We start from the raw sequence: 14454 nt of genomic DNA, 5'->3' as shown, positions 1-14454 counted from the left end.
CTTCAAAGGTCTCCTATCAGAATCCAGACTTTTCCACCCACAGAGAAGAATTCCACTAGATTTCTTCTTTCCCAATCTCTGCAGGGAAAAAAATGCAGTTTCACTTTTGGGTCTCAGAGATGGAAGAAAAAGAAAAGGTACATTTCTATGCCAGAAGCAAGACAAATGCCAGTGAACCCACTGGACAAGTATTAAGAAATCCGAGAAAGTAAATTAAAAAAATTTGCATCCAAGGTATTTTCTGGGCCACATGATATTCATCAACTATTAGAATCAGGGTTCGAAAAACTTAGACAACAATGGTCTCTGTAGACTCATTGTTATAGAGGCTACACTGTAAATCACAATTTACAGTGTAAATCACAATTTCCTACCCCAGGAGTGAGACTGCTAACATTACGGGGTATGGGATTTTTATTTCAAACTTGGTAGAGAACAAATACAGGGAGCGATTATCAATAATTCTGAGTTTGCACGAAGTGCTCAGATCATAAATAGGACCATAAAATGATTGATAAAAAAGCAAATAACTATTATTTAGTATCCCCTAAATCCCAAATTCTGTATGGCATCACTACACAAAACTCCTCACTTCATTTCTTAAATACTAGAATTTTATTATTTTTTTGTATTTGGGTTTTTTGTTTTTGTTTATCTGTACTATGTTCAGCAGTGCTAAGAACTTACTACTCCTGACTCAACGGTCACTCCTGGCAGGACTCAGGGACCATACTGAGTGCCCCGGACTGAATTCAGATAGACCATATGCAAGGTAAGCACCGTACTATCTTTCCAGGTCCTTACCTTCCCACTTTCGTACAGTATTTTGAAATATAGCATAATAGAGATATGCCATCAAGCATATATATGTAAAGTTTAACAAACATTAGAACTATCAAATAGTCAACAATTGGGTCCAAAATAACTATTAATCAAAACATACCATAATACCATGTTTACTTCCCAGAAGTACGCTCATTATGATCCACTTAATCTTGCTTTGCTTTTGTCAAGTTTGTATAATCTGTGAATGTAGCCATATACAACATAGATAAGTATTTTCTCCTTTAAGTCTCCCATAAATAAATGTGAATTTTCTTGCTTCTTTTTCTAACATGAGTAATTTCTAACATCATACTCATAGATCTTTTCTATAGCAGTTGTTCACTTATTTTTATTGTATTGTGGATTATGTTTTTTGGATGGAACAACTATGTACTTACCCATCTAATCTGGAGAGTCCTTGAGTTATTGCCATTGTTTTATATATATGTATATTGCTATTGTTTTATATATACATATACATGTATATGTATATATATATATTCATCTTGGATCTTTGATTCTTTTTCAGCTGAATTGTACTAATATTGAAATTGTTTGGAAGCCTGAAGATTTCAAATTATTACATTACCTATGTTCAGCTTTGAATCTTAGTGTCCAACTGTTATTCAAATAGATTTTCTCATGGTCCATGTACACAAGAAATCAATTTTGGCCATTTTTGATATTTTAGAGTTTCATTTTGAGGATTGGAGTCCTTAGGGAATCCAGGGTACTATCTCATGATCTCAGCCGACAGATGTGGAGATTCAATGCAAGGGCTACAACGTGGTACCGCTCAGGACATGTGGCCCCGGAGAATTCAAGACACATCAGTGGTGTTTAAGAGCCTCTAGAGCCACACCCAGTGATGCTTAGTAGACCATAAGGACCTAGGTTCAGACCTGAGTTGACTACAAGCAAGTCATGTGCCATAACCCTTGTATTATCTCAACATCCCCATACCTTGTCTTATGTTCCGCCTGTCTGGAGGACATGAGAAGTTTTTCATAGAATCTTTTGCCTGTATTTCTCTAATTACTAATGAGGATAAATAACCAGCTCTGCAAAAATTTACTTTCCAAGGGAATTTCTCTATTTGAAATATTTTCTTAGGTATTTCTTTTTTTCTATAAACTTTTGCTTATTTATTTGGTTTTAAAATACTAAAAAATGTATTTTAAATAAGCCTATTTTCAAGCATGCTTTGCAGATACTTGCATGCACGTTATAGCTTCTTGTAAAGCCACTCTGTATGTGATGAGTATATGACTGTTTTCTTAAAAAAAAAAAAAAAAGACCAAAAGTAGAAATTAAATATTTCTCAGAAAAAAAAGGGGGAGGGGGAATTGGTAAAGAATGAAAGTAAAGCATTCTCATTTGATTGCAAAACTGAAATTCTCAAACTGGAGGGAATGTTGAAGCCAGGGGGTAAACAAAAGAAGAGATGAAGTTGGCGGTGGGGGTGGGGGGTTGTAAAAGTGGATTAGAAGACATATGACAGGAATTGAGGTTCTGGGATGTTTTAGTGGTGAAGGTACTTGATTTCACTCCTAAAAACCATGAGTGTTAACACTATCGTAACCTACATCCAAAGAGTAAACAGATAAAACTTTTTATCTCAAAATAGTTATATCCTTAGTTCCAACAAAGCTCCAGTTGTTGATGGCATAATTTAGAGCTCCTCTTTTGAAAAGGTATTAAAAGGCAATTTGTGAGCCAGAATAGAAAACATCTTTCCAAAATTTGGGCTCTTTAAGCCTAGTGGTTGTTGGGAACTTCTAATTAAAAAATAATTATGTCTTGATCATATAATGTACGTCATGGTGATTATAGTGAATAAACTTGTATATTTTAAGGCAACTAAAAGAGCTTGCCTGAAAGATTCTCACTACAAGAAAAATATTTTGATTACAAGTACATGGACATTAACTAGACATTTTATCATAATTATTTCATAATATATAAGTTTCAGATAAGTGTTATAAAACAAAACTAATATAATGTCATATCAATTTAAAATCTATAATTAGCATAAATTAGAAAGCTCATGATATATACTATTCATAATTGTGTTTAATTATGGTAAAACTCTATAGCCAGATAGATGGTTTCATGTGCTTCTCTTGAACAGCTTATGGACAGACAATGGGAAAGAAGAAGCCCTTGGCTTCACAGCTGCAGCACAGACAGGCTCTGAGGTCAGTGCAGGATGAAAGTTCACAGCCAGACTTTCCAGTGATTACAGGAAGTGACCTAATGACTGTCTCAGAGTCAGAAGACTCCAATCTCAGAGACAGAAACTTGCAGGTAACTGGGAATTATGGGCAGTTACAGGCAGGTGTTACAGAACAGGAGAAAGAAGTATCCATCAAAGCTCTTCCAGAGAACTTCAGGAGTCAGTGCAGGAGCCCTGTAGAAGAGACAGTGATGAGCATATGCACCCTGAGGAAGGAACCTCTTTCCTACCCTTAGAGAAATCAGACCGAGAAAGCTGAGGGCCATGTCACATGGTCTTCGCCTCCCATGACATATGAGTTAAGATCAAATCATCTAAAAAAAGCAAATGGCAACTAAAAGATCTGCTCTGATGTTTGGGAAACAGAGAATCTGCTCTGATATGCCGGAAGCAGAGAAGTTATCTTGCTGAAGGATATGAAGACTTCAATATTTTTTATAAATCTAATTAAAATTCAACTTTTTTACCTCTAATAGCTACTTTCACCCTTTTTTTTTTGGGGGGGAGGGTGGGGCATACCTAGTAGTTTTCAAAACTTACTTCTAGTTCTATGCTCAGGGATCACACCCAGCTCAGCTCTGGGATTATTTGGGTACTGGAAATGGAACCCGGGATACTAGAGTGCAAGACAAGGCAAGCACTTACCCTCTATACTAATCTCTCCACCCCAAATGTTCACTCATTTGTAACTACACACAGGAAGTAGACACCAATATGTGAAACACTGTAGGCAAAATTCTGATATCTAACACCCAAGCTATATCTCAGACTGAAGTTTCATAGAAAGATCCGGCCAATGTGTGTCCTCTTCTGAGGGAACAAGCTCAGCAGTTTCTACAGAAACTAAGTGTAATTCTCTACTAACTGTTGGTTTTGTAAGGGGAAATGTGTCACAAGTTGAGATCACTGTGTCTGGATATGTTCACCTCACACTCTTTCCTCTACTTATGCCTTCCCATACCCCACATTGAATGAGAGTAAAAAAAAAAAAAAAAAAGTACCTGTTGGCAAAGGCCCATGAGGTCCTACGAAAGAAAATTAGGGAGAGAAAGGTTTCATTACTCCAATAGACAGTTTCTCATTTACACCAAACAGAAGTGAAATTTGGAACACAGTTGGATTTTTATTCTTCCCTAGCCATCTGCTACAAGACCTTAAATTAAACTTAAGGTACTACTACCAGAAACTAAATTCCCTGCCCCCCACATTCAAGGAATAAAACTGCCACTAGAAGTTAATGTTCCAACCTTCTTCTTTTCCTTTCCTTTTCTTTGTTTTATTATTAAGTTACCATTAGTTACAAAGTTTTTTTATAGTAGAGATTCAGGCATATCATGTTCCCACACCAATTCACACACCAGAGTCAACTTTCCTCCACCAATGTCTCCAGGTTCCCTCCCTCCCAGCAATCTATCACCTTGACAGGAATAGTTTCAAGTTCGGTTGTTGTATGGAAATCTCCTGATTACAGTATCGTTGACTGAGTAGCTTACATATATACATACAACAGACTTCTTTTGCTTTTTGGGTCACACCTGGCAATGCACAGGAGTTACTCCTGGCTCTGCACTCAGGAATTACTCCTGGCAGTGCTCAGGGGACCATAAGGGATGCTGGGATTTAAATCCAGGATGGCTGCATGTAAGGCAAACCCCCTACCCACAGTGCTATCACTCCAGTCCCAAAACACACTTCTAATTGAGGGGAGGTAACCGAGTCTGAGCCTTACTAAAAAAAGGTTTATAGATAGAAGCCACTGAGACTTTGGAGAATGGGAAAGTCCTGGAACATATTCTACATGTTACATGGCAAACTTTAACTATCCAAATCAGACTCCAAAGACATCAGGAAGTTTTTTCTGACTCATTTCACCAGCGGCACAGCCTCCTTCCATTCAGGGTCAGCAGAAAAAGGGCCAATCTGGAGGCAGAATCTCCATGAATAGACAGATTGATGCATAGCTTATTTTCCTCATTTTCCCAGATCAATTTACCTTTCTTGTTCTTGTAACGAATGAAGAGGCCCAGTCCAAGGAAGATCAACCCCAACACAAATCCTCCAATGCCACTCAGCATCTTGCTCCGGGCAGATTCAGACTGGGCTCCTAGGGGGAAAAGTCTGAGAGTCAGCATTTGCCCCACACCCCATGAGGTCTTCTCTGAGGATCTAGAGTCTAACTTGAGTATGAAACAGGAGATGTCAGAAGAACCTTGTTTTTCATTTTCACCACTCCCTATAAGATGAAAAGGCCCACTAATAGATTCTTAGACAGTGAGCTGATGAGAAAAGAAGGAAGTAGGGAATGAATTCTAGCTCCCTGATGTACTTTTGCCCTAAGGCCCCAGTTATGAACTCTAAGAGTCAATGTTTCAGAGCTATCAGAGCTGGATTCTGGGACCACAATATGGGGAATAATCTCCCTAATAACTGGAAAGAAAATGGCATCATATTTATTCTGATGTTCTTGTAATCCAGTTTCCTGTAGTTTCCATCCAGCTCACTAATGATGTCTGAAATCAAAAATCGACACATGCTCCCACCAACATCAAAGAAAAGATCCAGCTTTGTGACTGACCTCACAGACACACTGGCAGCTGACTTACTCCAGGATGGCCAATCACACCGTGGTGCAGATCTCTAGAGTCTTAAGTGGATTGGGGCAGAGAGTGTCCCCACCTTGCCAAAGCCCAGCACCCCACCCATCCATATCCAGCTCCCACTGCAACCAGAGAAATAGCCCAGCTTCACAACTGGTTTCAGAGAGATGCCAGGAGACACTGGCAGTTCCAAAGCTCCTGAAGCATGCTGCTGCCTACCATGTGACACGTCCAAACTTCACAGAACTGACAGCCCAGTAGGAGCACAAAAACTTACATGGGGATAATTTGTAGAAGTCCATTGAGCTTAGTGAGTGAAACTAATGACACAGAAATCTCAACTAGCATTTGTGAACTGTCTCTGTCATCCCGTTGCTCATCGATTTCCTCGAGCGGGCACCAGTAACGTCTCCATTGTGAGACTTGTTGCTACTGTTTTTGGCATATTGAATACACCATGGGTAGCTTGCCAGGCTCTGCTGAGCGGGCAAGATACTCTCATTAGCTTGCTGGGCTCTTTGAGGGGGGGAGGAATCGAACCCGGGTCTGCCACGTGCAAGGCAAATGCCCTAACTGCTGTGCTATCACTCCTAGTTTGCAAATTACAAATAAGCATTGAAATAATGTTTCATACAAAAAAAATAAAGAATAAAATTAATTAAGCTAGGAGAAGCTGTGCCCATTGACTTGAGATGCCCATAGTGACAGGAAACAAACTATCCCTTACGCCACTCCACTGTGATGGGGGTCTCGAGGCTGGGGTGCTCCACTTGGCAGGTGTAGACATCTCCACGCTGGGGAGTCATTTCCAGCATCGCTATGATCTGGAAGCTCCAGTCCCCATTCCTAATAAGTGGGGTGGATACAACTCCTGCTGTTTCCTCCTGCTCGTTCTGGAACCACCGGACATTGACTTGGCCTGGATAGAAATCTGTCACCAAACAGACCAGCAGGTTGTGGTGGTTTAAAGCCTCTGTCCTGGATGGGTAGACGGTCACCTTAGGTTGTGCTGAGAAAAGCAACAGACATAAAAACACATACTGAGATAGAGACCAGGCAGCAGATCATTCCAAGGGGCTGAGTCCTTTCTTGGTACCAAAGTGAAAAGATCCCTAGGATCCAGATCTTTTTTTTTAAATTCTTTTATTAATTCACCATGTGGAAAGTTACAAAGCTTTCAGGTTAAAGTCTCAGTTATACAATGCTCAAACACCCATCCCTTCACCAGTGCACATATTCTACCACCAAGAATCACGATATACCTCCCCCCTTCCCCCCACCTCCCCAGCCCCCCACCCCGCATGTGTAACTGGTAAATTTCACTTTACTTTCACTTTACTTTGATTACATTCAATATTTAAACAAAAAAAAATTCACTATTATTGATTTGGAGTTTCTCCCCCCTAAAGTCGATCTGCTGAAAAGAAAGCATTTGGTAATTTGTTTTCCATTGCTGAGAATGAAGAGATATGAGGTCAGGAGGCCGCACTAGCAGCAGCATAGTTTTGGATTTCTGTATTTTAGTAACTAAGTCCAGAGAAATGTCTGCCAGGAATCGCAACATTGTAAATTTGTACCTCTTAGCTACTTTATATTCCACATATGAGTGCTATCTTTCTATGTCTGTCTCTTTCTTTCTGACTCATTTCACTCAGCATGATACTTTCCATGTTGAGGATCCAGATCTTTTATTAGGATCCAAGCTTAGTCAGTTTGTTAGCTTGAATAAGCACATTAGTTAGTTCACAGTACCAAGAGAATTACTCTGTTGATACTAATAGCCTTACAAAATTAAGCACTTTAAAAAGATATATTTTATATTATATAGGTCATAAGATAATATTTTATAATAAACATAAACTGATTTTCTCTTACCTCAAGACAATTTCTAGTAACCAAGGTGAACTAGGATATAACACAATGCTCTCAAAATAGAGAAGACAATCGCAATTTTTACTTTCTCCTGCTGCTGTGAGACTTTCAACACTCTCATTACCCCAGGAATAGTGACATAAACCAAGAAAGAAGAATAGGTACATAGTGGTTAGCGTTGTATGGAAAAGTATAAAGCTAAATCCCTCAAATTATATAATACTTTAATGCAGCGACAAGTCTTTAAATTTGAATAGACATTTCTCTTTTTTAATATAAGAGTACTACTATATATTCAGCCATTGATTAAGCTGAGTGAAGCAGGGATGAACTACAAATTCCTTTTTTAAAATTTTTTAAATTGAATATCCATGACCTTGACCATTACAAAGCTGTTGATAATTGAGTTTCAGTCATACAATGATCCAGCACCCATCCCTCCACCAGTGCACATTTCCCACAACCAATGTCCCCTCCTTCCCTCCTACCATCCCCCACTACCTCGCCCCCACTGCAATCTTCCCTCTATGGCACTTTCCTTCTTACTCCCTCTCCTTTACCTTTTGTGCATTATGGTTTTCTATTCAGGTACTAAGAGGTCATTGTGTTAGTTCAGGGCATTCAGTATTTTTGTTGGGACAGTAAGGCTGGAGTATCTTTTTAACTGGGTGTCAGTGTTGGGGTGTGATGTGACTGCTGATGTTTCTGCAAGTACAGAGAGGTGCGGGGCGGGGGGTGGGGGGGAGCGGCTAACCCACCCAGACCCAAAACAACCTGAAGATTTCAGTCACAACACCTGCTACCCATCAGCAGATTATGTCTTGGTGAGGTCCATCCTGAGACTGTAGAGTCAGACCAGGGTATGGCTATGATTTTGGATTGTAGAAGCGAAGAGCTGCTGAGGGCTCTGCTTGGGCAGGCACCAGCTGACCTTCCCCTCTCTGAGTTACCCCAGTCTGTTCAGCCATGTGCGAATGCAAGACTAACTAAGGCCTTTTATCTCTTTCGAGGTTTATATCTAGATCTCTGAAGCAAAGCTGGTAGTAGAGCTTACAGGGTGGAGCTGGAGTTGGTTTGTGAGGGTGACTGTCAGTGCTTCCAAGAGTATTGGGAAGAGTGGGGGGAGATAGCCCATCCCAACTCTGAGAAAGCCTGGAGATTTCAGTCACAAAACACGAATACCCAACTTTTCAGCAGATTATATCTCAGTGAAGTCTGTCGTGAGATGGTGGAGTCCAGATATGGTGGTGATTTTGGATTGTGGTAGTAAGCAGCTGCCAAGGGCTCTGCTTGGTCTGGCTCCAGGCTGACCCGACCCTCCTCCCCATTTACCCAAGTCTGTTTAGCTAAAAAAATGCAGGTGTTTTTGTTTTATTTGTATCTCTTTCGAGCTTTATTTATGGGTCTCTAAAATAAGGCCAATAAATGAGCTAGTAAAGCTGAGCCAAAAGTGGTTTATGGGCATAGTTCCCACATACCTAACTTTTGGGCGTTTGATTTCTTGAGAAACTTGGTCCCAAGTTTTGGGGGTCCAACCAAAGACACAGTTGGCAATTTGGGGGGTATCAGGAAGCTTGTTTGTTTTGCTTTTGGGGTCACACCTGGTGATGCACAGGGGTCACTCCTGGCTCTGCACTCAGGAACTACCCCTAGCAGTGCTCAAGGAACCATATGGGATGCTGGGAATTGAACCCCGTGTCGACCGCGTGCAAGGCAAATGCCCAACCCGCTGTAGGGCGTTCGCCTTGCACGTGGCCGACATGGGTTCGATTCCTCTGCCCCTCTCGGAGAGCCCAGCAAGCTACTGAGAGTATTGCGCCCACACAGCAGAGCCTGGCAAGCTACCTGTGGCATACTGGATATGCCAAAAACAGCAACAATAAGTCTCTCAATGAGAGACGTTACTGGTGCCTGCTCGAACAAATCGATGAGCAATGGGATGACAGTGACAGTGACAGGAAGCCTGAAGGCACCATCAGGCTGCTAATGCACTCGCCCCACGGGCACAGGATGACCTGCAGGCGTCACCATACCCATTGAATATGCATTTCTATGTCACACATAGTAGGACAACAATCACAGTCACCACCTTTCATGCAAAGCAATGCATCTCAAACAGGCCTCAAATCCAACAGCATTTGAGAATAAAAGCACATCTAACATGCTGCAGGTCAGCTTTTAGTCTAATCTTGGTTCAGATGCCATATTTTATGCATTTCCCAGAAATGTTTCTATTATTAAGCTGCCATCACTTTTTATATGATATACACATTTTTTCATTTGCTTGTATATTTATTAATTAATTCAACTAATAGAAATTTGATAAGCACTGGGAACTCAGAAACAAATTATAGAATTCACAATCTGGAAACAGAAACAGGAAAGCTATTTCAAAAGTTTATACTTTGGGGGGCTGAAGCGATAGGGCTTGTCTTGCAGTCAGACATCATCATGAATGTTTTCAGTAAAACTCTATTTTGACATTTTTGCGAGGTTGATGTGGTTACTGAGAACATGACGTGAGCCTGGAAGTATAAGTAGGACTTACACTTCTAGCGGCAGCTGGTGATCTCAGCTTCCCAACAGAATGTCATAATTTTAAATTAAGCCTTTCACTCTAATTTCGGTTCTGCTTCCTTGTTTGACTAGAATTGTAGTCAGGTATATGGATTTCTAAAATATTTTTAACAGATTTGGTGTAAAAAGATATGCAACCATTTGTGAGAAAAATATTAACTTATGCAATGTTATAGAAACAAATATTTTAGTACTGTATAATATTAGGATGTAGTCAGAAGAAAGTAAAGGAGGAAAAAGTATGCCAAAGTTAGGTGAACTTGCGTTGAAAACAAGTATTAATCTGTACATTTTAAGACTCCTGAGAGATTGTTATTTTTCACCTATCAACATTGAAATATAGGGAAGAATATAGTCTCAGAGGAGAGGTAGGGGAGGGAACCTTGTGCCCTCTGGTGGCGCTCACGCTGTAACAGCGCCTCAAAGATAAATTCCTGCTTTTAGGAACAGACCAGACAGGGTTTCCGGTAAGAACTGGCTTTGAGGGGATTTTGTCTCCACGTAGATGGCGGAAAGAACTTAATGACTTGATGTACTGAGGGTTTCAAGACTCGGTGAGGTCTGCCCTGCGGGAAGGTTCCCGGCTGCGGGAGCGAGTCCCCTAAGGCCCCCGGGCCCCGCCTCTCCCCGCGGACACGCTCCTGCCGGTCCCCTCGGGCTCCGCGCGGGTCCGGGTGCGCCCCCCGCCCGACCCCCGGCCGAGACTCGCGCCCGCGGCCGCGCCCTGCGCTCACCTCGCTGGCTCGAGGACAAGGGGGCGTCCATCTCATAGTTGTGTCTGCACAACCAGTCCTGCTCCGTTCGCTTCTGCTCCAGTAAGTCCTTCTGTGAGTTCCAGTTCTCGGCGTCCGGCTCCCCGTGCTCGGTCACCGCCACGTACTTCCCCACGTCGCTGTCGAAGCGCACGAACTCCTCGCGGTTGTAGATGTATGTGTCCACGAACCGCACCCGCTGCGTCCCGTTGGTGAAGTAGCACAGGCCCTTATTCTGGAACACGACATTCCCTGCGGGAGTCCCCGCGCGTCAGGCCGGGCGGGGACCCAAGGGCCGGGCGGGCCACTCCGGGCCGCAGGTGGCAGATGGGATTCGAACCCCTGAACCCAGCCCGAGCCCGCGAGCCCGCCCGGACTGGAACCTGCTCCCGACACCCGCAGACCCCCGGGCCCTCTTTCCTGAACTCCAGGCCTTTCCCGAAGGTGTCTGGCCAACCTCGGATGGGGGTTGGGGGAAAGCTTGTCTGGGATCCACGAGTGTAAGGAGGGAGAAGCACTGAGAGTCTGGGCCCCTGGGGTTAGAGAAAGGGACCTCGCAGGGAAATTCGTTTCCCCCAGGATCCCAGGAACCTCAGACACCAGAATCCACCTGAGCGGGGCAGTTCAACGGAATGACCAGAAATGTCAAAAATTAATCCTGTCCCTTTCCTGACAAGGATGTTTCCTTGGTTCCCGGCAAGGGGCCTCCCTTCGCATCTCTCCGCAGCCGGAGGTCCACAGATTTCTGTCAGAGTAGAAAGGGTTGCACTACCAAAGTCTTGCGAAGGATTATTTTCTTTTTGAGAAGAATATAAGAGAGGCTGAAGGAAGCGAAAGCACAACGGGTAGGGCGTTTGCCTTGCGCGCCACGGACCAGGGTTCGATTCCCAGCATCCCATATTCACCCCTCCCCAGCACTGCCAGGAGTAAATCCTAAGTGCAAAGGCAGGAATAACCCCTGTGCATCACCCAGTGTGACCCAAAAAGACAAAAAATAAATAAAAAATAAAACCACAATATTTCTGATAGATCAATTGGATTCTGATTAAACTATGCTAATTTACAGCTTGTATAGGTTAATTCAAATAAACTCACCATAAGCATAATTGTATAAAAAATGTCCAACCTACACATGGAGAGTTAGAAAAATTAGAAGCTAATTTATATCAAGATACTAATGTTGTCTGAAATGATTTCTCAACATGTATTATTTTCCTTCTTTGCACTCTCCTTTCTCCAAATTTAGTCCATTGCAAGTTCAAGTCTCTGGATCCCACTCAATTTCCTGTTTGATCACAAAATCCCAAAACCTTCAAAGTCCCATTGGGGTCAAGTTCACTCAAATACCTTGAGTTTGCCTCCATGGGCCCTTGCCGTAAATCAGAAATATAAAGCCCCTTTCCTCAGCACCTGAGACTACTGCAACCTTGTGTTTCCCCAACCTAAAAAGTGCCACAGCGTTTAGTCCAAGCAAGGTATAGGGGACCCTGAAATCACACGTCCTACTCTGTGTTCTCCAGAGAAAATCGTTGATTTTTTAAAAAACATTCTGTATTTGCTGGCAGTGGACACTCCCAAGTGGATGTGTTTCCTCTCATGAACAGCCCCAGATTCAAATCAGTGAAATGAGGACTGCCCTCACCTTGCCATTAAAATAAGAATTCCAACGAGGAAATTTGTGAGGAAAGATTGTATCCTAAGATCAAAGATTCCCCCCCCAAACCCAAAGGTCTCTCATCGCCTTTCCCCCAAGGCAGTGACTATGGGGTCTGCACTTACTTGGAGTGTCTCTGCCTTCAGTCACCGGAGTGCTCCACACCACTAGAGTCACCATCACAGCTGCTATTCCCAGGCCTCTAGGGATACACAGAGCCATCTTCCAACACACACTCTGGGAACAAAAGAAAAACTTATTTTAGTCAACACAGCTCACACCTAATGAAACTGTACTGACTTCAAAGAATTAAAAAACCTATGAAGGCTTTCAAACACCATAGGATTGGAGGATACTTAGCTAAGAAACCAATCAGAACTGGAGGCAAAGCACGTCATTTGTCTCTAGGCAGACATGCTTTCCAACAGTGCCCGATCCAGCACCAGCAGTGGTGCTTCAGTTTTGCATTTGTCTTCAGCAAATCGCACCATTCAAAATAAAGATTTTCTCTCAGTGATAGATGATTTAAAGAGTGAATACATTAGGGGCTTAAAGCACCAAAATAGAAAAATGATTCAAGCATATAGTTTTATGCTATTTATTTAAAACCTATTTTTTATAAGAGAACCAAACAAGGGTCATAATTCAGGAGGAAAACAATATTGTGACAGAAATGTTCACCTCCATTTCTTAGGCACTCTAAGAAAACTTAAGTTGTGAGAAGAGCAGAGTTTTTAGAAGAAAATGGTTTAGGTAGCTGTTTTCTCAGCAATGTGTTTTGTAAGTTAAATTATTGAATCTCTTTTTGACTCAGGCAACTGTGAATTAACGATCATGTTTCATGCATTTTAGATCTAGATATTTATGTATGAAAAGAGCAATGTAACTGATTTCATAAGGCAAGATTTCTGTCATGTGTATCAGGTTAATATGGGCAGCAAGAAATCAGCAAAAACAATGGACACCTAACCTGGCTGACAAGTGATTCATTATGCAGAAACTCTATTACATTTCCGTTTTTTAAATGAAAATATTTGAAAACTCAGTTGGCTTAACTTCTATAAACTCTTCATCATCATAAATCTTCCCAAGTCATATAGCAGCTTCATCTGTTGTCAGCAGAGGAACAACTCAGAAATTGTCAGTATTTGTTTGAAGAAACAAAAGATGTAGAGAAAGATTTCCTGGGCTCTGAATAGTGCTAATGAAGGTACAAAGATTTAAGTTTCAGATTGCATTGTGCCAACACCAAGTACCAAATAAAATATTATCAATTTTTTAAAATGATGCAATTATTGGACTGGGTACAGCACTTGCCTTCAATCCCTTGTACCCTATCTTGTCCTCTAAGTCCTTACAGGAGTGATCCCTGAGTGCAGATCCAGAAGTAAGATCTAAGCACTGCTGAGTGTGGTCCCCTAAAAATAATGATGGTAACATAATAATGTATCAGTTTCCTTTGGCCCAAGATCACAGAGCTAAATGGTAATTAAGTGATTGGACCAACCCTTGGCAAGAAATAGTAAATAAGGCAATAAATATATCCCTCTTCCTTTTCCTACCCCTCTTCTGTGCTTTAGTTCCTTCTCTTAAAATAGAGCACAGGGAAGCATTTTGCTAGGAGTTGAAGTTGAAATCACAATTCCAGATGCATAAATCTACTATGTAATAATTTTAAATCAGTTTTTAAACATAATTATTAAACATAAAAAGCACACTCCTAACTCATTAAATACAGGACATTTTGACATAAATTTTTAAAATGTGATACAATTTATGAAAGTAAACTTCATCCTTTTAAAGTAATACATTTTGACAAATATTAAAATTACCACCACAAACAGGATATGAAACATATTCATGGCCAGAGAATCAACTGTGATTGATTCCAACCATTGACCGTCCTCCAGGGACTAGGAGGACTGGTCAATGGTTGGAATT

General features: G+C 41.5%; 1 protein-coding gene across 1 annotated transcript; it reads right to left on the bottom strand.

The window, feature by feature from the left end:
* Positions 1-2955: 2955 nt before the first annotated feature.
* LOC101559440 (boLa class II histocompatibility antigen, DQB*0101 beta chain-like) lies at positions 2956-12772 on the bottom strand. Its single transcript, XM_055128109.1, has 6 exons — positions 12639-12772; positions 10842-11111; positions 6386-6667; positions 5055-5165; positions 4063-4086; positions 2956-3235 (listed from the first exon to the last, which is right to left on the bottom strand). Exons 1-6 carry the CDS (start codon positions 12733-12735, stop codon positions 3222-3224), a joined length of 798 nt encoding a protein of 265 aa, XP_054984084.1. The 5' UTR covers positions 12736-12772; the 3' UTR covers positions 2956-3221.
* Between the last annotated feature and the right edge of the window lie 1682 nt (positions 12773-14454).

The sequence above is a fragment of the Sorex araneus genome, chromosome 2 (assembly GCF_027595985.1).
Source record: "Sorex araneus isolate mSorAra2 chromosome 2, mSorAra2.pri, whole genome shotgun sequence".
NCBI classification, from domain to species: Eukaryota; Metazoa; Chordata; class Mammalia; order Eulipotyphla; family Soricidae; genus Sorex; species Sorex araneus.
This window is presented reverse-complemented; position numbering and strand designations above follow the sequence as displayed.

Excerpts from the sequence above, each read along its gene's own strand:
- LOC101559440 (XM_055128109.1), bottom strand. The coding sequence starts at position 12,735 with ATGGCTCTGTGTATCCCTAGAGGCCTGGGAATAGCAGCTGTGATGGTG. Across the intron at positions 11,112-12,638 it reads TGAAGGCAGAGACACTCCAA|GGAATGTCGTGTTCCAGAAT; the intron begins GTAAGTGCAGAC and ends GGACTCCCGCAG. Across the intron at positions 5,166-6,385 it reads CCCCATCACAGTGGAGTGGC|GAGCCCAGTCTGAATCTGCC; the intron begins GTAAGGGATAGT and ends TTTTCCCCCTAG.